Below are 25,095 nucleotides of genomic sequence, written 5' to 3'. Positions count from 1 at the left end.
TCTTAAGGAGGGGCTGTATGTACGTGTGTATGTATGTATATAGGTGGCCGCCCTGTGAGTCCCCCACCCCCCCTTCCAATGAAGGGAGACTTTAAGCCCTCGTCGGAATATAATCGAAATACAGGTCAAGCTCTGTGCAGCTTAGTAACTCCAGAATGCGAGAAGAACGCAAAAAAAAGAAAAGAAATTGTCGTATGAAAATGTCACTAATGGAATAGTTTGTCGAACGTTGTCACGTTCAAATGAAAGCTATCGAAGAGCTGTTCCCAGAAAGTAATTTGTCTCGTTTCTCTCGGTGTACTTTGTGTGGTCATAATGTATTTAACGATACATTGCCGCATGAATTCAGTTCTTAAGAAACCTTTAGTTATTTCGCGCCTTTATTCACCTACTGATATCGCCCCCAAGTCCCACCTCTGTAGAGGGAAGAATCCATGATATCCCAGTGTCAATAAACTTTTGCATCCCTGCGCCTGCTGCTCTTCTAGGGGGACAACAATCGATAGGGAGCCAGGGAGGCGGGGAGGTGGTAGAGATGAGCTTCATTAACATTGGCAAAGAAGTTGATGGAGGCGACGCAGGGCGCGTTGAACATTGCCCTGCGGCACTGCCTCGGTGATGGCGCTTTATTGAATGAATTGTACATCTTGGCAGTTTCTGCTTTGCAATTCCATTATCAACGTTTGTGGGAAAAAAAAAACAGCCACACCTGTTTTGCATTGTTGAGAAAAGCAAATAACGGTTACCATCTCGTACGTCAAGCTTTCGAACATTTTTCTTTTAAATTAGCACAAGCCATTTACGAGTTTTGAAAAGATACCCAATGCAAAACTGTAAAGCACATGTTTTCTCTGATTGATTCTTAGACTATAAAGAAAAAAATATCTTACATAGAACGTCTGTCATGCCTCCAAAAACATGGCCAAGAATGATCCACGCGATGCTTAGGAAACGCATCCCATTCATGAAATCAAAGGACACGTCGTTGGACATTTTTTCATCCATGCAGACTATGTGCTTCGTGTTCTTCAGCACGGAAAACGAGGTCAGAAGACGAACGAGCTGTCCTGCGAGCAAAGAGGCATAGAAAGTGAGGACGCCGGCATACATCATGAAATCAATTTCAGCGCGCATTATCCGATTAGAGTTGAAACATCGATGAATTTTTTGCTTGGTTTCTCTTAAATTTATTCAACTAAATAAGGCTTGAAGTGTATAAAAAGGCAGTGTTTTTGTATGGTCGCAATTGACCTCTGAGCAGTTGCAACAAGAAATCCATCATGTACACCGAATAGAGCATTTTATGAGCACTTCGGTAAATGGGAATACTGACCTGAAACGTGAAATTGCCTTGCTTTCTTTTTAAGACAGAGAAGGCTTTATATGAACGTCTTTTTGTACGACGCATAGAGTTTCCTACAATACTTACTAGAGGGAACTCTGGCGCTAGTGTCTATGGGAGCTGCAACGCATGACGCTTCAGCCAGCATGGGAATGATGGGTAGTACACAAATTTGTCTAAACTTCGTTCTTTCGGCTCCGTTTGGCTCCGCGTCGGCTGCATCCACTTTGTCGCAAAACGAAGTTCAGCAAAAGTCAGCAGTTCCATTTCACCACTTTAGCATTTTTAGGCTCGCCAAATCAAACCTGGTCACGAAGTTCACGACGGTCTATTCTTTTATCCGAAACGAACGCCAAAACACAGCAATAAACAAAGCCACAAGTACTTTTGAAGCCGCAAGCACGAAGACTAGGCAAATTTGTGTACTACCCATCATTTTCATGGTAGCTGAACGATCGCAGCGCCAGAGTCCCCTCTAGTTAATTTTAGGGAACTCTATGGCACGACGTGTTACAAAAAGAACGTGTTCCAACTGCTCAGACTTTGGCACATGAGATGCTGCAGGGGAAAACTTTCTTAAGACCGCATGGTTATATGACCAAGCGCGATACAATTTGTTTGAGAGGCTTAACAACATCAGCGGTCGCGCTTTATTTACACCTGAGATATTTTAACTACAGTGACGGTCCCTTAAGACGTGCTTCAAAATTTCAACTATATTTTGTCGTGGAGAGCAACCTAGTAGTGTTACTTAAATAATCGCAATTAGAGGCGCTTTTTGTTGCTTGCCTATAGTTGCTTTCTGTCTTCACACATGTGCGCCACATAATAGTGATAACATTATTCAAACAGTCAATCGCTTATTTAACACGTCCATATATAGCATTAAGGTCTAGACGCTGACACACGTACCCAGCAAAAAATATAAACATGGCATTAAAGACAGTCTACACTAGAACATAAGAGAAATATAAAATAAGAGTGTATACTTCTATAAACCAAACAACGAAAGAAGATCAGTTGATCAAGGGGTCGTTTTCTTTGTTACATGCGACCTAAAAAACCAACAGACAATGAAGCCAGGGAACGTACAGGGGACATTATTTGTAGTATTTGACTGTAGTGCAGTAATTATAATATAAATGCAAAGAAATGAAAGTGGACGAAAAGGTAACTTGCCACCCGTAGGGATCGAACCTACAACCTTCAGGTATCCTATTATCCGAAGATTGTAGGTTCGGTCCCTACCGGGGGCAAGTTGTCTTTTTGTCCACTTTCATTGTTTTTACAGTTATATCATAATTACCGCACTACAGTTAAATGCTACAAATAATGTCCCCTGTACGTTCCCTGGCTTCATTGTCCGTTGGTTTCCTTAGGTTTTTTTTTTTGTAAACAACACAAAAAATGTAAAAAGCCAATCATAATAAAGAGAGTTAATATACAACAGTGTACTACAAGGTAAGCTGAAAATACAAAGGGAAAGGAGGATAAAGGCACTGGGACAATGTGTAGAGCTATAGTACAACAACGCAAAGCGCCGCGGTAGAGAAAAGAAGTACCGTGTGTTAGGAAAAATATCAAGATCAAGAAAATAAGCATTCTAAAGAATTTTTATCGTGTGGAAGGTTGTGTGTCGGCAGAGGCAGGGAGGCACATGAAAAGATCTATGCTCTCCGTTTCTCTTACGCGGAATTCGAACAACAATACAATTCAGCCGTCCAGGATGGATGGTGATACCGTGGAAGAGGTTTGAATAAAGAAAAAAAAACAGATCAGCGTAATTTCTTCGGCAGGGGAGTAATGCAAGTCACAATAAGCCGGCAGTGCTAGATCATGATTCGGAGTCCCTCTTAGTAAAGCGATAATATAAGCCCTGGAATTTTCTCTGGGCCCGGTATATGGTGTCACTTCTGGATTTATAAATGTCATTGCACATCACTGGCTCATGCTAAATTTCTTAAGGAAAAACTGTTGCGTACAATTTGTGTAAAAGAAATGGAATACGCATCCACTAATCCACATCTAAACGTGAGGAAATAACTGGTTACCATTGATTACTTGTATTTAATTTTTGCGTGTAACTCTTTCCACACCTAATTAATGAGGGTTATTACGTTATACAATGAGTTAGGCATGTCTTAGAATATGGCTTAGCAATACGTTTTGTTGGGCTAGTTGGTTCATGACTTCTGAAGGAAAAAATTGTCCCGTCCTCTCTGTCTGTCCGTGTGTTGCTTTGCGCTACAATTTTTTCCTTCACATGTCTTAGAACATTAGTAGAACCGGTAGGCGTCCTGCATTAGTGAAACTTGTACTCTTACCTTCATTTGAAGAGCGATCCCTGAGCCACAAATAGAAGTGAAAGCAGGAGCTTAGTAACATCATTGCCCCAATGCACGCTAGAAGACATCTGAAAATAAAAATAAAAATTTGAGAATGATACGATTTTTATCGTCATGCATGAAAACATCAATAATTGTCGTGACTACATAATCCATCGTTCGTTAGGTAACTATCAGTTTCAAGCCATGTTACAGGCGCATACAATAGGTGAAATATAGTTACACATTCTTACTATGCAAGTGATAAAATAATGACAGTGACAAGGAACTGCACTTACATTATTCCGGCTTGTGTGGAACTCATGGGTGAAAACTGACCATTTACGCAGTCACTCACGGTGACATTTAAGCTGTCCGTTATCACTGCAAAATAAAGAATAGAGTCAGTCTCCCTTAAGAGCATTACTTAAAGGCCACCCTTCTCAACTACTACACTTGTAAAAAAAACGGTAGTAAAAAATGTTAGTAACTACCACATTGACTACCCCCAAAACGTGCCGCGAGTGCTTCACTAGTATAGAAGCATAGGAAAGGTAGTAAACGTTGTCATCACGTAGAGTTCGTGAGCTAAAACGACAGGATCCGGATTGTCATAGGAGTTTTATTAAAAACCTGTATTGTCTAAAAAAGAAAAATCACCCTGCATAATATAAGACATCAGGTGTCTCTTTGCCACCCGCCACGGTGGTCTAGTGGTTATGGTGCTCGACTGCTGACCCGAAGGTCGCCGCATTGAATCCCGGCCGCGGTGGCCGCATCTCGATAGAGGTCGAATGTTAGAGGCCCGTGTGCTTAGATTTAGTGGCAGGTTAAAGGACACCAGGTGGCCAAAATTTCCGGAGCCCTCCACTATGGCATCCCTCATAATCATATCGTGGTTTCGGGACGTAGAACCCCGACAATTATTATTATTATTCTTATGTCTCTTTGCTATCTATTTAACTGTAACGATTCGAGTACGATTTTGTTCCAGAATACATATCAAATCATTAGGCTCTCCCACGCGCGTTTCGAGCCACCATATATAATGTTGACCCCACTTATCGCATGTTAGCGTGGCCAGCACAGGGGCTGCCAGTTTGGTTGCGTCGCAGGTAATGCGAAGCGAACACTGGCGGCAAGCATGCAGTAAGGACTGGACGGTTTCACCTGACCTGCAGCAACCGGCCATAAATGTCTGTCCCCTGCATGCGATGAAAATTTTATCCTGTATCGGGACACCCTGGGTGCAATCGCGAAGCAATGCGGTTTCCTATTGCAATGTCTTTGGTACTTTTCGCGTTTGGCCAGTGGTCAAAGCGGTGGTCCGTCCGCGTTTTCGAAGGGATTAGCCGGCCGCCAGTGGTGGATAATAAGAATAGCATAGAATAAGGTCTAAGAGATCGCTCCGCGATAGCACCCCCGCTCACACACTAGGCCAAGGCACCAGGCGGTAGCAATGACGCTGCGCACCGTGGGGCCCGAGTGCTTACGGACCGAGCCTCGTTTAGCCTCGCCTCACATATACCGAAAAGTGGGAGTGGGAAGATAGAACGATCACATTTCACAAAATTACACAACACCATAGATTGCAGATATGTACATTCCCGCTACGTCACCCAAAATTAAGCGAAAAACAGTGTGTTGAATGACGGCAGTTACAAACCCGATCCTGCACGTGTTCAGCTCCCATGCACCTAATACACCCAGATTTATACACGACATACGAGTGCTGACAGTGTGACTATAAAGCATATCCTATTTGAATGTCCAGGTACAATACGCAATAACGGTGACGCAGCCTCAAACAGCGACAACCTCCGCGCGCGCTGGGAGTCTGCGTTGCCCAGCTCGGACATGAAGCACCATCTCTCGGCCGTACAGCAAGCCGAGGAAGCCGCCAAGGGCCAGCAAACCTTGGCCGATGCTTAGGCGGGGTCCAGGTCCCTCCCACCAATTATCATAATGCTTAATAAAGTTCTTTGATCTGATAATGATAGCAAGTCTCCCGGCTTTTCTCTTCCCTCTCTCATTCTATAGCATGAGCTTATTTTGTAATTAATGTAACCATATACACTGACTAACGCTGAGAACGATGGTTTCTTTCTTGATGAAAATGAGGCAGGACACCGTCCACGTAAGAGCGTTAATAAATCCTACGTATCATTACACCACTCCTGCGAAATGAGGCGCCGTTTCCTCCTACTCTCTTCTTTAGGTAGATTTATTTATTGTCTATGAGATGATCTGTATTTGAGTGCTGCGTGGACTTAAACAAGATATATTGAATAAAGATATATTGATCTGTAGAATAAATAAGATATATAGATTAAAATTGGCGGAAGTATTACATAAGTGAAGCATCGCATACTACAGCTGACGGAAAAGGCTCACTGAACTTTGAGACCATCGGATTAAGTAATTTAGATTTTAGATATATCAACTCGACGCTTTTCCACTGTGATGTTATTACAGCTGTTAAACACGTGCCCTAAAACCTGTTGCTCTGCGCTATCAGGGGCCGAAATTTCAGACTTGCTGATCTTTTACGCCATTGAAGTCATATGTCAAGACTAGAGGGAAGATAAAGATTAATCTATCAACTTCATCACGGCAAAAGCCTTCAAAGGCTCATGAAAAGGGTTCCTCGACGAAAAACCGGCGTGTGGTACAAAAAGTCATATGATCATCCACGTGCCTCGTGGACCGAGGAGCGCGATTAACGCGGCAAACTGGGCGAGTTAGTGCGTTAACATATTTGGTAGAACATAATTAATAATAATTGTTGGGGTTTAACGTCCCAAAACCAGTATTTGGTTGAACGTGCAGCGCGACACCGACGAGGGACAAAGAATTGAATGAAACGAGCACTGACTCACAACCTTAACTTTGTTGCGAGCGCAATCATAATTTACATTTAGGACACATGGTATATGTGCCGGATAAACAACAGAACGAGTGTTGCAGCCTTGAAGAAGACAAGACCGCTTGTGGAAACGCTGGCCCCAGAGACCCTCCGTGTTCAAGAATTTTTAATTTCAATGATTCCGTTTCTTTTTTGAAGCACTGTGATAGAAGTCTGGCTGACACACGAGGCGGAATCTATGTGCATGTGATATGCCTCGACTATATCTCAGCTTGATGGATTTCTGCTTGAATTTCTGACAGCAGCTGCCAGGAATTCAACAAACTCTAACTTGGCTGCACATTGCAGACGCTGCCAATGCGAACCTATGTTTCAGAAAACCGCGGTGTTGTTCAAAAGCCGAAATCTATCTAGACGAGATATAATGCAATCATATTGCATGCACTTAGCTTCTGCCTCGTGTGTCAGTCATACTTCTATCACAGTACATCAAAAAGAAACACAATTTTTGAGTGGCATCTTTTCCCCTTAACCTGTTTATCCGGCACGCATCACGTGACCTGGATGTGTATTACGATTGTGCGCGCAATAAACTCTCAGTTGTTAGTCAGGGCTGGTGTCGTCGAATTCTTTGTACCTCGTCTGTGCCTGTCATGTTTTTTTATTTTCTTTTTGCATCGACGCGATTTGATAACGTGATTTTCGTTTTGAACTAATTTTCGGCAAAAATTTCGCGACAAATGCCAGATTAGCGATAACCGAAAATCTTGAGCAACCTTAATGTGTGCTAGCCAAATAAATACTTCAGCATGCGAAATAGAAGCAATAACATTAAAAAAAGAGGAGGACGTAATTTTTACTTACACGTTCTCGCAAGAGCTTCGATGTCTTGCTCGCTGCATTGATCAACGATGCAGATTCCGACTCTCGCCCCCGGAGCGTCCGGGTCTACCCAGTAGCTGAGGAATTTCGACACCTGTGAAAAATCCAGGTTACTGAGGCCTTACCTTTTAAATAGCCTTTGAATATTATGGATGATGCATGACAACCAAAAACACTGTATAGATTACAAAATCAACAAAAATAGTGTGGGATTTCTGAGGATACCCTAATATTCTCGAAATAAATTGATGCAAAATATCGTGTCTCAAAAAAGCGCATGATATGCATAACATTGATACATGTCAACGCTCCTAAGAAGCTTGCACTGGCGGCATACTTATACGTTAATTAACGCTAGGCTCAAAGACTATGAGAGTTGCTTCAGTGGTTTGCGGTGGTGACCATGGAAGTTTTACTTTACCTCAACCACTCATACTTGCAAGAATTATGAAAAAGGGGCTTGAGAATGCTTCTTTGCTTTGCAATTCCTAAAGCACGTCAAACATGCCTCTCCATCTATAGGTACCATCTTTCCCCACCGCTACAGCGCCGTCATGATATTTAGTGACAGGGTTTCGCCCGGTCAGGACGAAACACGGTGAAACAAAAGAAGACACCGACCTCAAGAAAACTATTACTCCGGCATCGGGATCAGGGAAACTGCTGCCTTGATTACCGTGACCGCACTATCCCCGTATGCCTCACTTCTGGTGCGTTTTTTTACTTTCTCTTGTCCTTTGAACAATGACGTTCAGCATTCGCAACGATACTATGTCTTAGGGCCTTGTTTAACGTGCTTCCTGGCTTCAAAATGCACCTCTATGTATAATGCATACGAATAATGATGAAGTGGTTCACCCTCTTGTGGGCTATTGCGGCGGCTGGCACGAGGTGCTTTACGGCTGTTTCGTTCTTCAGTAAGCGTATCTGCACCATGCAGTAGTGGGCCTTGGTCTTTGCATGTCCGTACTGGTCTCGCTCCACGGTCGCCACGCACTCGTCGAACGAGCCGAGGTCCACCGTAGTGCCATGAAGGAAGCCCGTCGGGTACTTGCCACTTGCGTCGATAACTGGACACGTGGAAAATAATGGGAAAAATAGGCGGAAACCTATAAAATCAGGGGGTTGCAGAGACCAGGTTAAGTTTAGCAATCGCAATATTGAGTGATATGTTCGGATGTGAGCTGAGTGCACGTTACCGTACACAGCGAATGCACAAGAATGCAACGCTTAGGCAACCGTCATTTAATATGGCAGCAAACTTGCCGTGCACTTTATAGAAAATGCGTGACAGCGGTTGCTTCGTCTTAAAGCAGCGCCTCACCTCAGGACGATGAACCAGAGTGCCATCTGCCTTCGCTTCTGCACAAACACACCTAGGCCCCTAGTCGATCCGGGCTGCCATACGCAGATGATTTTATTGCATTCTTGAGCCATTGCTGGGATGTTCGTTCGTAACGAGTATAGGTGGTGTGAGTGAAAACATTATTGTAAATGATGCGTGTGTGACAGAACAGACTGACACCTTGAGCCGAGTATTTGCGTTGGCGCTTGCTTGGAATCAATATTCATTCCATGGTATACCAAAGTCGTTTTTCTTTCATGTGCTTTCTAAAATATCGATGAACATATTCTAGCAAGCGATGCACTTCGGCGGTGAAATTCCGACCACCTGTTGCCGAGTGTTGACTAAACAAACAAACAAAAAAATGCCAGGCCTGCGCGCAAATCGCAGCACAGTCAAAGCTCGAAGAGCGTTCTCTCTAAATCCCGTACCTAAATTTCTTGGGGTATAGGATACAAGTACACGTGCACGGTATCCACCATGCCACAAATCATCATTTCTGTGAAGTAGGGAAGCACCCACTGAGCCACTCTTCGTCTTTCTGCGGATAAGCGAGGTACCCGCTAAATATCTGTTAGGCATTATGTGCACTTTGTAGATGCTGCATGTGGCTGATGACGAAGAATTATGGTTGAGTACTTTGAAGTCGGTGGGAAGCTTTAAACCACACTCTGATTGCGCAATTCGCATTGTATGTGTGACGCCTGGTTGTTATTTTACTCTTCTGCCATGCTATGTGTTAACGCGCTAACACGTGTTAACGCGGTTCCGTACCCGACATGACACCTGTATAGGATCTTTTTGCAAAGCAGTTTCGAGCACCAGCGTGGCTCAATGATAGAATACTGGACTGCCACGCAGACAGCCCGGGTTGAAATCCCGTCCATTGCTAGATATTTTTAAATGCAAAGCATTTCTTACCGAACGTTTGGTACCTTCAGCGTTGCTATCTACGTATCTATCTATCTAGCCGCCTACATCTGGGTGCTGTCATTATAGCCTCCTTAACTTGGTGTAGACCAAAATCGGCATGGGAGGGTAAGAGGATTTGACGAATGTGACTGTCGGGTCATGACATGAATAACGTGAAAATGCGGTCGCATACGTCGTCAAACGCTTTCCTCCAGACACGTGTGGCACATACCTGTTTTCCACGGGTATCCGCCGCAGGTGATTAACAGTTTTTATATCTACCCAGGAACGGCGGGAGCAGACATTAGTAATTTAAATTCGAGAGCGTTAAGAAATACCGACATCGGCAGCGTTGACCCGATGAATGGAAGGAATAAATATTAGAATCCCGGCAGGAATCGAACCCAAGCATTCTGCGTGGCAATCGGGTATTCTACCGCAGACCCACACCAGGTCTATAGACTGGTTTGGAAAAACAGCCTATACAGCCGTGATGTCCGTGCAACGTCAGTTGTGGTTGTGGTGCTGGCTATCTAATTTTACAAGAAAGCAGTAAACACTATGTGTGTATGTACTCGTATACGATGCAGGCGTCATATCAGAATAACGTCTGTGGTTCTGCAGTGTTGGCTCCGCCTTTACAGCAGCGTAATAAACATTACATTTTTATTCCTATTATTCGGCAAGATATATATATATATATATATATATATATTAATAATATATATATATATATATATATATATTGAAGCATTGCTCGACCCCGGAAGAACACATTAACGAAAGTCGCGTATGATATTCACATAATTGCACCATAAAGGACACTTCGTTTCGATAATACTGACGTATATATACGTACTGTAACGTGAGAGCTGACGTTACGTCGCACCATAAGTTACCCTTTAAACGCCAGTGTTGTCGACGTGCCTGGTAAGCCCACGATGTGCACACAGCCACTACACCTACAGAAACACGTCGATCCACCTCGTAACGCTTGGCTCAAAGCCATAAAATACAGCATAGAAGTACTCGGTCACTGCTTCGCATGAAACCGATTCCCACAACGCGTGGGATCTGCCGAATTTTTTATTTATTTCATTTTTTCTTATTTCGCGCTATAGTGGTTACGGCCACCGGCGGCGGCGGCGGCGACAGCGGCGGCGGACAACTACGGCACCAAAATCGGTTGTTGTTGTGATCTCATAAGAGCTTTCCATGTAAAAAAAAAAGAAAGAAAGAGAAAAGAAAAGAAAACGGGTGGTATACAGAAAGAAAGCTTCTAAAACATACGCGTGAAGCGTTCCCTTCAAGGGCTTTTGAAAGGAAGCAGAATGTCTACGTGACTGATTGAATCAGTTGGCTCATAAAGGGCAACTAAAAATAAAATGCGAAAACCCGAAGCGACAATATCACTGGTGTAGGAATGTATAAGGCGCCGATAATGGTACGATGTCGTTGCCTTCTCCAAGACGGTATCGGCATCTGCGACGACGGCCGGAGAAGGCACGCATAGAGATATAGCGAAAGATACAATTTTCGCAGAAGTGGCAGCTGCGTGGTTCGCCTTCGTATTTTACAGCGAAAGCTGTTATGGGGTCCCAACAACAGCCGATTTTGACGCCAGTGTCCGCAACCGCTACCGCGCGCAATAACAACAAATGAAAATAAATAAAAAATGTCGAGGATCGGATGGGATTTGAACTCGGGCCCTCCGCGTGGCAGTCGAGTATTCTACCACATAGCTACGCTGGTGCTTGGAACCTCTTCGCGAAAATACCTTATGCAGGTGTCATGTCGGACAAGGAATCGTGGTAATATATGTAATATAGCGTCGTAGTAGAATAACATGACGACCAGGCATCACACAATGCGAGTTGCGCGACGAGTGGGTCGTTGAAGGTTTCCAACCCATTACAAAGGGCTCAGCCATATAATTCTTCATCGCCATCTGCCACAGCACAAAGTGCACATTACGCCTTACAGATATGTAGCGGGTAGCACGATTCTCCGAAGCGTGAAGAAAAGTGGTGTAGTATGTCCTTTCCTACTTCATGAAAATTACGATGATTTATGTTGTAGTGGGTACCTTGCATGTGTGTTTGTATTAGTTGCACCAACAGAGGACACAACGGGGTCTAGAAAAGCCGCTCTATCAGCTTTCGCTGTGACTTTGCTGCGTGTTCCGCGCAGGCTTGGCGATTTTTTTTTAATTGAGATCTTGAAGTCACGAGGAAGTGCTCATCTTTTTTTTTTTCTTGCCTTGTGAGGTCTTTGTCCCCAAAATTTCTTTTTCTGTTTATAGAGCACGATGGCCAATTGGGAGTGAAGCGCAAGGAGATTACGCTAACAGCAACAATCTTAATTGTTCACACGAGAAAGCGTACATTGAATTCATCTCGAATGAGGTGCCTCCGTAATGAATTTTAAAATCTTGCCCGGAACTGTATATACGTTGTTGTGTTTTATTTCAGTATGATAGGAAAATTTGCCTCACTGCTATGTGTAAGATAGAAAGACGGCATTTTTCGCCTTAGCAAAAAAAAAAAAAAAACAAAAAGAACTGGACATTCAGATTTTTAGTAGCAAAAGTCACTGAGCACAAGTGTTACGAATGGCGGCCTCATTTCCAAAGAGCAATGTTTTTTTTTCCTATTTGAAAGTTTGCCGTTCGGCATAATACAGTTTAAGACGCAATACGAAAAGGCGCCTCACATGTATATGAACAAGTTTGATTCGTGCGTACGGTCTAACAAGAAATCGGTGAAATGGCCCGGTCATTCAACGCCACAATTCATGAGGGCAACCCGGAGCATGACCGTGGGCTTTTAGGTGGGCTCTTCAATGCAAATACACGCGTGAACATGAAAGAAATTACTATAGGGACGTTCATTTAGCGAGAATATACGGAGGAATTCACAATGGTTTTCGTTCGCAACCTTTTGTTCGCTTGTTTGTTAATTTGTTGCCACTGGCAGGCCGCCTTCGCCAACGGTACGTCCATTATTGAACATTGTGAAATGAGTCCATTATTGTGATTAACTAAAACTTTCTTTTGCGAAAAATTCTAACGCAAATGCTACCTCTAAAAGCGGTCTGACCTGAAATCACAACAATCTTCTTTTCTTACACAAGAAACTCTTCTCAAAGTGACACTAAAGAGAAACAGTGAATCGGTTTAGATCGTTAAATTGTGCTCTGAGAACTCTAATGTCGTTAATTTTGCCATTATAGGTGTATTAATAGAGGAGAAAATGAAGTTCAAAGTTTAATTTTTAAATTTTGCGCCGAAATATCCGCGCGTGACGTCACGGATTTCAAAGTGTGCTTGTATTTTGGCGCCATTGGCTCAACGAAATTGCCCCAAACTTGGTGTGTTAAGTCTACGGCCCCCTCAGAGGACAATGTACTTCATTTTTACCGATTAGGAATTACGTAGTTTCTAGTAGGCGCAGTCAAAACATGTGACGTCACGGCGAATGGTGCGGAAACTTCAAGGTGGTGTCGCCACCCACATTTTATTTTTGCGCGTTTCTCGCATACTAAGCGTCTTCTCGCAGCAAGCGTGGTGTTTTTGGTATCGTGAAAGAGTGCTTTACTAATATGAGAAAAATCGTTTTGCTGTTTAGTGTCCTTTTAAGAGGTGGTACTCCATCTTGCAAACAGAAGTTTGCCAAATTCTTTCCCCGGGCCCGTATTCATATACAAAAATTTCACTATCGAGACCTCGCAGTCAAACGTGATGTCGTACTCGCTCTCACACACACCTACACACACACCTACACACACACACACACACACACACATATATATATATATATATATATATATATATATATATATATATATATATATATATATATATATATATATATATATATATATATATATATATATATATATATATATATATATATATGTAAGGCCGGATTGATATAAAAGCTCTCAAGCTGGAATATTCCGTCATTGGACAGTCTTGATATGCACACACTGTAGCCGAAAGTGGTTGAAAAACAGCAAACAGCACTTGCGAACGAAAGCCTCTGGAAATTCGACGCCTGACGACTTCTCTTTTATGGTATTTATCCCTAAAACCAAAACGATAAGTTACTGTTACAGCTGCGCCATTTTGATCAAGGAAGTTTGCGTGACAACAGTACGCGACAAATGCTGACATTTCTTCTCCGTGTCCTCGTGGACGTATATGCGGAATTCTTCCGCGCTACTGAGTTTGCTGGCAGTCGTATACGTGACTATATTTCCTGTTTCAGTAACGGCATTGTCAAATGTGCCCCATAAAACGAATGATGATTTGAAACAATGAGGGGTCATTCAACCAGGAATATCGCTGGCGCCAACGTTTCGACTAGGTGCTTGTCTGCGTCACTTCTCACTGCGTATTCATATATTCGGCGGCTGGAGCGGCGCGGAAACCAGTTCGGCGATGGCCAGATCCGCCGAAAGAGCCCTTTCTGCGCCGATCGGTTCCGGATAGGCTTTTGCGGTAGCTGTCGCAAGATATATCTGCTGTATCAGCTGCCGCAAAATGTAGCTGCTGTATCTAGTCGGCTTAGCTATCACCTATGCATTTTCTTCTTTAAATTGCTTAACAGAGAGAGCTTGCTCGTCGTTTTACAAACCCTAGACTACTCACTATTCTTACCTGCGCTAGGTTTGCCCAAAATTTCAACTTTTTATACTTCTTAAACATAACACCAAGTATACGGAAAAATAACGCTTTCGTTCTTTGTTCTTAATATTGCGGAATGGCTTACCCCATTCACTTAATTCACCACCGTAATTGAACGGTTTCAAATGTGAAATGAACTGTTTTACTTTAATTACCAACGTTTGGGGATATCTGTACTTGGCGCCATTTCTCGGTGGCGGCAAGTATTGAGTTACGGCGCCCTGCCATAACTCAATGCGAAATTTTAAAAAAATCATACGTGACGACAAAAAAAAAAACACTTATCAAAAAGGACTTCCGGTTCTACACAGCAGAAACACACCAGAACATTCTGGTAAAATTGCAGTATCGCACTACAAAGCGCGTGGTTTCCTGTACACTTGAACACCGCATATTAGAAACACATGGGGTCGTATGGTAAAATTTTAAGTAGTGCGGGAAACAAGGTACACTGCAGCTCAATACTGCAATTTTACCAAAATGTTCCAGTTGGTTTCTGCTGTGTAGAAGCGGGTGTCATTTTTAATCGCTAGTTTTTTTTTTTTTTTTTTTTTCGTAAGGTATCATTTTCTTTGCCTATTTACCATTCTGTTATGGCAGGGAGCCGCCTGCCATAACTAGATGGCGCTACGTGCAAATATCACCAAATCCTGGTCATGGTATGAATAGTTTATTGCCTGATTAAGTGTTCTGATGTTTAGTTCTGCTTTTCCGCCTAGCTTATTGCTAATTATTTTCCCTGTATAGGGTTTTGTATGTTTATTTGTCTTACTCATACTCTTACGTTCAGCAGCGCGAACCCACTCTAGTGTACAAATCTGTTTTGTTTTTTTTTGTTAGCGGACGGTCCCATTGTAATCACATGACGTCGAGCCCCTCGTCTTCACACTACATGTAAATAATTGTTGTACGATAAAAATTTAGTGAAATAAAACTGAATTACTTCCGCCTTGTATACCTCTCATGCGCGCGAAGGTCACCTTGCTTTCAGACACTGTTACTCGATGGTCGGATTACCAGTATATATTCCATTTCGAATGCTGCAATCCTTTCCCCACTTTATGTCGCTATAGAAGCATCAATAGAGACCAAAATATTACCATATTAGTCTTTACTGAAATGCATGATTGCAGGGAAAGCTTCCCTTGCACCGGCTGTCATCAGAACGGGGAAATGGTCATATGTATCACACGGTGCTACTGTCCATGCTGCACCGCTCCTGTGACGTAGACAGATTCGTACCACCATTAATATGGACATTTTCAGGCTTGCAGTCGGAATGCTCCCGTCTCCCACTGCTAGCCGGCCTCCACTACAGTTTCACGACGGCCATGATCATTGGATGCGTGACAACAAGGTCTACTATACGCTGAATAAATTGATACAGAACCCAGGCCTTGCAGCACACATATACTACACACATACACGCCAAGTATCGTGGCTTAAGGGCAAATGTGCATCCCAACATCCACCCGCAACGGCGGTCTAGTTAGTGGTTATGGTGCTCGACTGATGACCCGAAGGTCATGGAATCGAATCCCGGCGAATTCCCGAGACCCGTGCACCTATAGATTTAGATTCACGTTAAAGAACACCAGATGGTCAAAATTTCCGGAGCGCTGCATCCACCAATTAATGTTATTATTACCCCAACATCCCAATAAAGAAAAGAAAAATGGCACAACGGGAATCACAAGTACACGACCGCCGCGACGCGCTTTCGGTCAACTCGCACTATAATTGAATATCTGGCAGCTCTAGCTGTGTTTTCTAACACGCGCGTTCACACACACACACACACACACACACACACACACACACACACACACACACACACATATATATATATATATATATATATATATATATATATATATATATATATATATATATATATATATATATATATATATATATATATATATATATATATATATGCCTTTAAGATGTAGCAATCCGCTCTTCTGTTCGTCCGCATGTAATGTAGAGGCTTCAATTCACCGTACACAGAGCTGTCACAAGTCTATATCGCTGCTCTGCTGTTAAAGCACTATCAAACCCAGACAGCATTTACATGATAATATGTGCAACGCCAATGTGTTGCTCATTCAGTCATGAAAGTGCTGCCTTGTCGCAGAGGGATAAGCTACTGAAGAGATTCTGTAGTCGAAATCACAATACGTTTCGTTCCCTTGGCCATTGACCCATAATGCTCGCTTGTAATGTGTTCAGCACCACGATTGGCTGGCATGGGCTGTTACGATCACTTCTGCCCTAAGTATCTTCTTGAGAATTCTAGCTGCGGTATTCCCTACTAAGCGATGTGCCATTTATACTGAAGGACAGATGACATGACTTACTTCTCAGTGCCCATGGTTCCAGGTTCCTCAAGCCGCGTACCAACCTCAGGAGGCCTAGGCTGCATGGAAACGACAAGTCTGCCGTCAGGATTTTCTGGGCCAGTGGGTTAGAAGGATCAAGAATGGTCGCCATAAGCCCTCGCAGAGAATCCTCAATGCTTGGCGCGGTGGCTTCCACCTTTGGATGGCCATCACTTGTAGTTGGATTTGAAGCAGTACAGGAACGCGCCAGGCACACTAGGAACGTGATGCGGATAATCGATGGCGGCAGCGAAGGTGCCATGCCTGAACGTAAAATTCAGTTTATGGCGCAGTGTTGGTCACGGTGCTCACGAGAGCGTTAATGAGTGGAACCTGTCGTTAAGCGCTATAGTTAAGTAGGTTGCATAAACGTGACCTACGCAGGGCTAGTTGTCCAGTGCTGGTATGCCGTGATTGCTCTGCAGCGGGAGCAGACACCGGGTACAAGTCGTCCGTGAGTGTTGTCGACCGATCTTTCTGAGCCAAAGTCAGTGACTCAAGTGAGTCGCTTCAACAGGCCCACTCCTTGTTGTCGACTCGGCTTGCCACGTGACCGGTGGCTACAAGCTCACCGCGGGGCGTATTATGCACTTGCATCAACAATGATTTGCTTCTCTAGTTCGCGTAATACCACTGTGGCTTTATCCATTTCTCCCCTCGCCTCGCACACCACCCGACATGGTTGCAGGTAGCAGGGTGAGATCACTGTATGCTGCATAGGCGCAAGGCTACTATCGCATCAATTCCTTTCCGTGACGTAAAGAGCCTGCAAATAGCCCACCCGCGTCCCCCAACGTTAAACTCCTGTTTTGACAATGATCTACGTCGATGTTTTTCACTCTGCTTTCTTTCTCGATCTATGATGCTCTCTCATTGGGGCGCACATCTAAGGTCAACAGCACCGAGTTTTTTTTTGCCATCATTGCTTCTTGCTTTCTTTCTCGCCCCATACTGTGCGGGTTTGTTTGTGCATCCTGTTTATGCCATGGGGCGCAGTCGAGTATTTCGTAGTATCTTCGTAGGATGGCGTCATTCCGAGAGTAATTTCGCAATGTGTTTCTTTTTTTCTTTCGTCGCGCTCATGTTCCCTTCTCACCCGCAACGCCCTGGGCAGATTATCGAGGCTGCTCATGCAATAAACATGCGTCGGCGGCAGCCCCCTAAACAGCGCTCACGACCTTCACGTACAGTTCAACATCCCCACATGTAGCCTTGAGAGGATCTTTTTTTCTCCCGGTATTATTCGCTGTTCGCGAAGAGAAGGAGAACGCACTGGTCTTTTCCGGTGACGCATTTCGAACGAAAACTTACTTCCGAATTACAGCCGAATGAGCTCAGGGCAGAGAGAATGCTGCAGCTGCATTGAATTACATGGCAAGTCACGGGTGGCGCGCACTATGGCCACTTCAAGCGGTAAGCGAATTCGCTGACCAATTTCTATGAACTATTTGCGAGTAGCCTTTACAAAAATTTGGGCTATCATCGCACCCATTTCATTTTTTTCATTGGCGGGGGGATTAGAGGTGTTGCAACTTTACAAGGCAGGCGTGCAGGTATTGTCCTTACCGCTTGACCCTCTCTGTATATATTTATCTTGCCTAAGTTTATCAAGTGCACGGCCTATGTGGGCAATTTATTCAGTAGCTAATCGTCTTAGTTCGATGAACAATTATATATGGCCCTGATAAGTATTTATTATTCTGCGGAGAGCATGAATAACGCAAGGTCCCTAATTAGTGAAATCGTGTACACAGTTGAAAGATTCTGCAGTCATTGCAGAGTTGACAAGCACATATATTTAGGCCGAAAAGTGACACAGAAGCGCTAAGCAAGTCACTTATAGCATTAAGGAACTGATTTGTATTGTTTGGGGGTGGCATCTCACAGTGTAAACCGTGCATTCCCTTCGCGACATCTAAGTACAGATGCACATGTGTGCACAGAGCATCTATACTTTCACATAAATGTTACCAACAGATGATTGTCGTGTTGTTTATTAAGGTACAAAACACAATGCGTCACAAAGTGTACATAATATGCCACGAAATATATAAAACGTCCGACTGTTTTGTCTATATCACATATTTGCAGCCCTTAGAAGACGTGTAGACGAACAACTACCTACTATTTAAGTATCATTGAACAAAATGTTGTGAAATTGGTGATTCGGTGTCACTGAAACAAAGACAAAGCGCTCTCTACAGTGCCAGTGGGCTTACGTTGGTCGGCGCTAGAGCACATGCGCTTATAAATCGTATCTATTTACGCTTGAGTAACATTTTGCGATTGCGAGTAGCTCTGGTGCGATAGCCTGCTCAGGTGGTATGGAAAAACCAGACCAGAAAGAAAGAAGGCGATGGCTAGCAGGATAATGGCACATTTTAAGAGAGAAGCTGTTTATGGTTCAGGTGTTCCCGGGCCTATCGGCGGAACGCGGCTCGCAGCTGCTAGCGGGTATGTGCCACAGGAATTGGGCCAGCCCCACTACCCACCTCCGGTCCAGTAAAAACGAAGAAGCTGTCTATAACTAGCCTAGCTAGTATGTGCCATATAAATTGGGCAAGCTCCACTACTCCCTTCCGTTCCACTAAACATAAAGAAGCTGTCTATAACTAGCCTGAACGTCCCACGGACCACGTACTATGCCATAAAAGCGAAACCAGCATGCATTAGTTTGCTGGTAGGAGGCAAACGTATCTGATCCAGAATCATGGTGGTCTTTCTCGAATGTTCGGAGATGGTTCAATTCGTGCGCTCTCCGCGAGAAGAAGCTGCCCGTCGGGAGCGTCAGCGGTAATTGGCGAGTGAGTGGCAACGACGTCATCTTTCTGATCGAGAGGCTCGTGCAAGATATGTCGAAGCCAAGACACAAGTGGAGGGCAGAAGATCCAGAGCTTCGAGTGAGAGAAGCTGAGGTATAGACGTCAACGGCTTGCATCGGACCCTGAGTTTAAAACGAGGCAAGACAAAGCGACCGAGAAGGCTTCGCTGTTTAATAAGCCTTCGCGACGTTAAGTCAGTGAAGATGGGCAATTTTTTTAATTTTTTGTTCACCTGAGCAAGAAGACCCAGGACAAAGTGACCGGCAAAATATGAGCGCTAACTTCCAACTGAGCTTTATTGGCCTGAGCAGGGAAATTGATAGTCGAGCGAAAAAAAATAAAACTAGAAGACTAAACAAAAGATGAAGCTAAGCAAAAAAAAAAAATTCACCGTCGATTACGATATTGCCTAATGCGAATTCTGAGCGCAGCTGTTTAGATTTTTCGATTTTGCGAGAAGTTGAGCAAATGCACATGCGTCAAGGTGACACGGCGCGACGCGGGTGGGAGTGGGAGTATGGAATGCTCGGTTATCGCGTCAACGTAAGGTGGTGAACCTGGCGTCGCCAACTTCCGCTGCCGCTGGCTGACGCGGAAGATGTTCCGGACTGTAAAGGGCCCTTAAGATTCCGCTAGAGCGTCCCTTCGACCAACGCACAATGTGTCCCTCCGACCTACGCACGTCTTCTCCCAAGCTTCGCAGGTCTGCCCACTTTCTTGTGCCCGTGCGCGAGAGGCATGCGCTGCGCTGTTTCAAGAAGCGCGAGCAGACACGAGGCATTTCAGACGCTAACACAGCGGCTCGCTGGCTCTCATGGTGAAAAACTCCTTGGCGCAGTCTCTCTTTTGCGCTCTCTTTCGTCCTCGCTCGCTCTATCAGAGACGCCTAGGGCTTGCTCTCAGGAACGGGCGCCGCCTCATAGCTGTGCTCTAAAACACAAAAAGCGAAACCCGTATCAACGCTTGGTCCCTCCCAGACAGCTTATTTTCTTGCCAGGAAAGAACCCTGAACGCTCAGCTCACACATACCCATATGTCCTGCTCAGGTGCCATTTGCGCAGTTTCGATGGTAATACGGGTGGGGTCGTTCCAGTGTTTATACATTAGACAGTTTTAGAATAACGGTTGTCACCTTACGGACGTTAAAGGCAGGTACCTCGGCGGTACGTTACGGTTCGTGTCTGTTCAAGACATTTACTTTAACGCACGGGAATGCAAACGTAAAGAAGGCGACGACGATGAGGACATTTATTAGAATCACATTTATACACCCGAGAACTGCAGCTTACTTAATTCTCGAGCACTGTCCTAACTATCCAAATGGAAAGAAGTTTAGTGTGCACGCTCCCTTTTCCGCCATGCAATACTACGTATATTGTACAACCGATACTGATATCACCAGTTACCGCTATCCAGAAACGTCCGTACTACCGGTGCTACCGCCACTAGTGGTGCCACTGACACCTCACAATGGTGCCACCGTGCGGTTTCTACCCTTGCGTTACACTGCCCTATCTTCGAGATCTCCACACGTGAACGCTTAGACAGGGACGCGAAAGCGGCTTTAATTCCCAAAGCATGTTGAACACATAAATTTTGCTAAACACGCCAATGCTCTACACTCTTGCTGAAATGCTTAGTTTGCGTTTTTTGTTTGTGTTTGCGTAGGGAACTATCAGTACTTTTATTTGTACTAACAAATTTGTGTAAAGGCTCTCTGAAAGTGGTGAGGGGATCACAATTTTATTATTGATTTTACACTCCATCTAAGCAGAGACACGATGCAATAGCGTAAGTCCTATTTACATTCGTGTCTGACTTAAGATTTCGCAATGATGAAATCGTCATTTTGCGGGGTGGCCAACAGGTGGCTGCGCTGAACGGGCGCGTGTTTTTCGTCCACTGGCTTCCTCGTTTGTCTCTCGGCCTTCGGGCCCTGAAGACGTATCGAACGTAGTCATGGACGACCTGGAGGCTGTGTCCAGTGTCCCATTACCCGAAGACATGGTAATGCATGTACAGCATCCTGGGGACACCCGGACGTCATCGGATGCGCTAACCCTAACCACAACTGTGGCCAATACCACGGCGGATATTGCCGCCCTGAGGAGAGCACCGCTGTGCACCGACGGGAATCCATTCGACCTCCTGGCCGATCCTGAGACGACCAAAGGTGGGAGAGGCAAGTGCGACGAGTTTACTTGTCTCTATCGTACTCATTCTACCAACATCCAAGCACGGGCAGAAACGCGCTCGGGGAACACAGTCTGCGATGGCTGCAGCGGCAGCAGCTAAAACCAAGTCCGCGTTCCGTCATGGCGTCTCGCGTTGTGGTGGCAACGACACAGCAGATTTTAACGCTGTATGACTCAGACTCGGAAGCTGTTCACGATGATGACAGCGACCAAGGCAGACTGGCAGATAGTTACCAATAAACGCCGCGGATCGAAGGAGAAACAGGTGAACGGGCGTGAGCAACGCCGTCCTTCATACGCGCACACTGTGACACTAAAGCCCGAAGAGCCGTGCAGAATCACGGATAAAAACTTCATTGTGCTAAATGAGGTCATCTGCAATCATATTCTCACCGCCCCTTCAATGTAGAAAGGGAAGATAATCCGATAATTGTGATCAGATACTTGGCCAGGAGCAATCAAATCGCGCTTGACAGCAATGATCGTGAAACACGAGACACTCTCCTTACTTTACTGCAGCGTCCAATAAATGGCAAGTCAATGAGATTTCAAGCCTGCGAGGCAATACTAAGGGATCAAATCCGTGCCGTGATCCACAAAGCAGGGGGGATGACTACGGAACAGCTCATAGTGAACTTGAATGTCGAGCGTGTGAAATCATCAGCGTTCACCCCATTGGTAAGAGAGGCACAGCTGCAGTCACATTCAAAGGGACAAGGCTTCCGTACAAGATTGAGCTCAAGTCTTTTAAAATAAGAGTTTTCCCTTTCAAGTCGCATGTGTATGCTTCTGAGACGTGCCACAAATTAGGGCACGGAAAACAGCAATGTCCTAACTTCAAGAACCCACGTTGCACCGTGTCTGGCAGAAAGCAGCATGATATTGATTAAGCCTGTCCGAAGGAACTACCAAAATGCAGAAACTGCGGTGGTAAGCGCCTCGCAACCGCGCGAGACTGCCCACAGCACGTAAAAATCAACAAACAGCTCCGTACAAAGTTAGCAAGCCGTCAGAAGCGCAGCCAACAATTCTTGAAATCGCAGCCACATTTTCAGGAGCGCCCTTGAAAAGCAGTGCCTTTGAGGCATACTTTTTACAAAGGACCCCAGCGCCGCACCAACAGAAAAATCAATCTGCGCATTTTGACCGCGACAAAAAAACCTTTGCTAATGTCGTGAAGACTTCTAGCAATCACGCCTCGGGTGAAGCGAAAGCGAGCCATGCTGAAATTGCAGAACAGACTGCACCAGCCACACCTGGCTGGTGCAGTGCAGTGGGCACGTGTTCATCTACACGCTGCCGCAGTCGTCAGTCCTACTCAAAATGTTAGTGCAACCAAACAAAGCCACAATAACCAGTCGGAAACTCAATCGAAGCTGGAGCCGCAGCCCGATTACGAAGCGCTCTTCTCCGCATGTCTCATGCAATTGGAACACAACATCATGTCGAAAAGTGCACACTATGATTAGAGAGCTATTGAAACATGCATTCGCACCGTCATGGAGAGGCTTAATGGAACGCTTTCAACGGCGCCGCACCACTGCCGCCGTCAACGAGCTCCAGACATTGGCACCAGGTTCCATCTCACCGCAAGCGTGATTGATCATAAAAGCTTTCGCGGCAGGCCATCATTAGTTGGCCTCATCATAGCCTTGATGACAGATTAAGATGGAGAACTAACGACCTGTACTGTCGTTTGTACTGGCAATCAGAGTTGCGTGCCTGTGGCGGTATAAGCACCGACGTATCAGAATCCGCGCTTATGGTGTTCACGAAGCATTCATTAATTCGCATGTTCTAGAAACTACCATATTTTGTTGCTTTGGAAGCTTTTCTGCGCTTTAATTGTTTCTTTTTTCGTGAGACGTTCGTTGCTGCTGTCTAAAAGTATAATTATTTTTTCATAAATTCTTTCCTTTCTATGCCTTCGTAAGTTTACGCGTCCATGGGTACGCACAGCTCTTATTAATAGGTCACTCTGAAATGTGGAGACGTCAGCCTGCGCAGTTCCCATAACGTGAGCGTACAATTTAGGGTGCGAATTCCCGCATAAAGTTTAATAAATGAAAACAATGAGTAACGCGCAATTTTTCCCATACGAACTATTTGTCGAAAACAATGAAGGTGAGAAATGGCTCTGTACAGCACTTGCGTGTGTAACTAAACGCCAAAGGAAATATATGTTGCCACGGGTTTTTTTTTTTTTCATACGTAAAGGTAAAAAAAAAAGAATACGAAACAAAAGTGAAGTCCCCTGTCGAATGGAAACACACAATAGTAGGAAAGCAGGAGAGAAAACGTGTGGCGCATAGAAGAATATGAAACAAATATTTATGCAAGCAGGGAACGTCTTACGAAAAGAAACAAACGCGAACAAAGGCTTCGACAACAACAAAATATCGGAACTTTTCGCATGTCGCTAGTCCTAAAAGGTGTAATGCTTGTAGCTTAATAAACTGAACGTATTCATGACAGCATTGTTTGCGATGGTTTCTGATCAAACGAATAAGCGGGCAAAGGCACGTGCTATGAGCCTTTGTCTTTCTTTGTTTCTTTGTTTCTCAGACCAATCCGGCCACGCAGAAGGCGATGCGTGAAGCACCTTCGGAACCGCTTCGATGAGTGCTCCTCGGTAGTGCATTGTTTGCGAGAAAAATAACAAGAAAGCGTTGAAATGGACGCGTCTGTGGAGAAATCCGGTTTCGCAGCTGTAGATAAAAACAGCGGCAGGCGCAGCCTTGAACGAACGACTCAAGCCGCCGCGGACTGCGTCTCCGTCGGCGTCGGTGGTATAGTGGTTAGCATAGCTGCCTTCCAAGCAGTTGACCCGGGTTCGATTCCCGGCCGACGCAGCCTTTTTTTTTGGTTTTTCATTTTTTTTTTGCCGACTACGTGACAGCCTCTGTCCATTTTGCTTATGTCCTCTCATTTTAACAATTCAAGTAATAGTGAGGAAAACAAGCAGCCGACTGTTAATTTGGGTGCCTCCGTCGTTACGACTGTAACAAAAATTATTTCAGGATATTTAAGTGTCAGTGCTATAATATCATTACACGACACGCGGGCTCCAAGGTGATTTTCACCACTTAAGCTTCTTGAGCCCAAGTTAGAGCACACGTACGCTTTTGCATATGACCTACAAAGCAATACGGTCTTCGCGGCTGGGATATAGAATCCGCGACATTAGACTGTAGCCATTATAGGCTACCGTGACTTCTGATGGCCTAGCTAGAAAATTTTCGAACTACGAAAATTTTCACACTCACGGAGAGTGCGCAAGCTTAATATCTCACATGAAATATCAATTTTCGCGCAGTCTTTTTGATATATAAAAAATCG

At 44.5% G+C, this 25,095-nt stretch overlaps 1 protein-coding gene and 1 non-coding gene across 2 annotated transcripts in view; one reads left to right on the top strand and one right to left on the bottom strand.

Moving 5' to 3' along the window:
• Positions 1-17,001, bottom strand: part of LOC119379364 (nose resistant to fluoxetine protein 6-like) — a 29,612-nt gene extending 12,611 nt beyond the window's left edge. The window contains exons 1-6 of the mRNA XM_049412107.1: positions 16,719-17,001; positions 8,273-8,484; positions 7,397-7,508; positions 3,966-4,050; positions 3,667-3,755; positions 891-1,067 (exon numbers count right to left, since the gene is read on the bottom strand). Of these exons, the coding sequence (XP_049268064.1) occupies positions 891-1,067; positions 3,667-3,755; positions 3,966-4,050; positions 7,397-7,508; positions 8,273-8,484; positions 16,719-17,001 (958 nt within the window). The remainder of the gene's footprint in view (positions 1-890; positions 1,068-3,666; positions 3,756-3,965; positions 4,051-7,396; positions 7,509-8,272; positions 8,485-16,718) is intronic.
• Positions 17,002-24,536: 7,535 nt separating this feature from the next.
• On the top strand, positions 24,537-24,608 carry Trnag-ucc (transfer RNA glycine (anticodon UCC)). Its single transcript has one exon. It is a non-coding gene; the product is annotated as a tRNA-Gly (tRNA).
• Positions 24,609-25,095: the final 487 nt, after the last annotated feature.

Source organism: Rhipicephalus sanguineus, chromosome 1, assembly GCF_013339695.2.
Source record: "Rhipicephalus sanguineus isolate Rsan-2018 chromosome 1, BIME_Rsan_1.4, whole genome shotgun sequence".
Lineage (NCBI taxonomy): Eukaryota > Metazoa > Arthropoda > Arachnida > Ixodida > Ixodidae > Rhipicephalus > Rhipicephalus sanguineus.
Note: the sequence above shows the minus strand (reverse complement) of the source record. Positions and strands in the feature narration are given on the sequence as shown.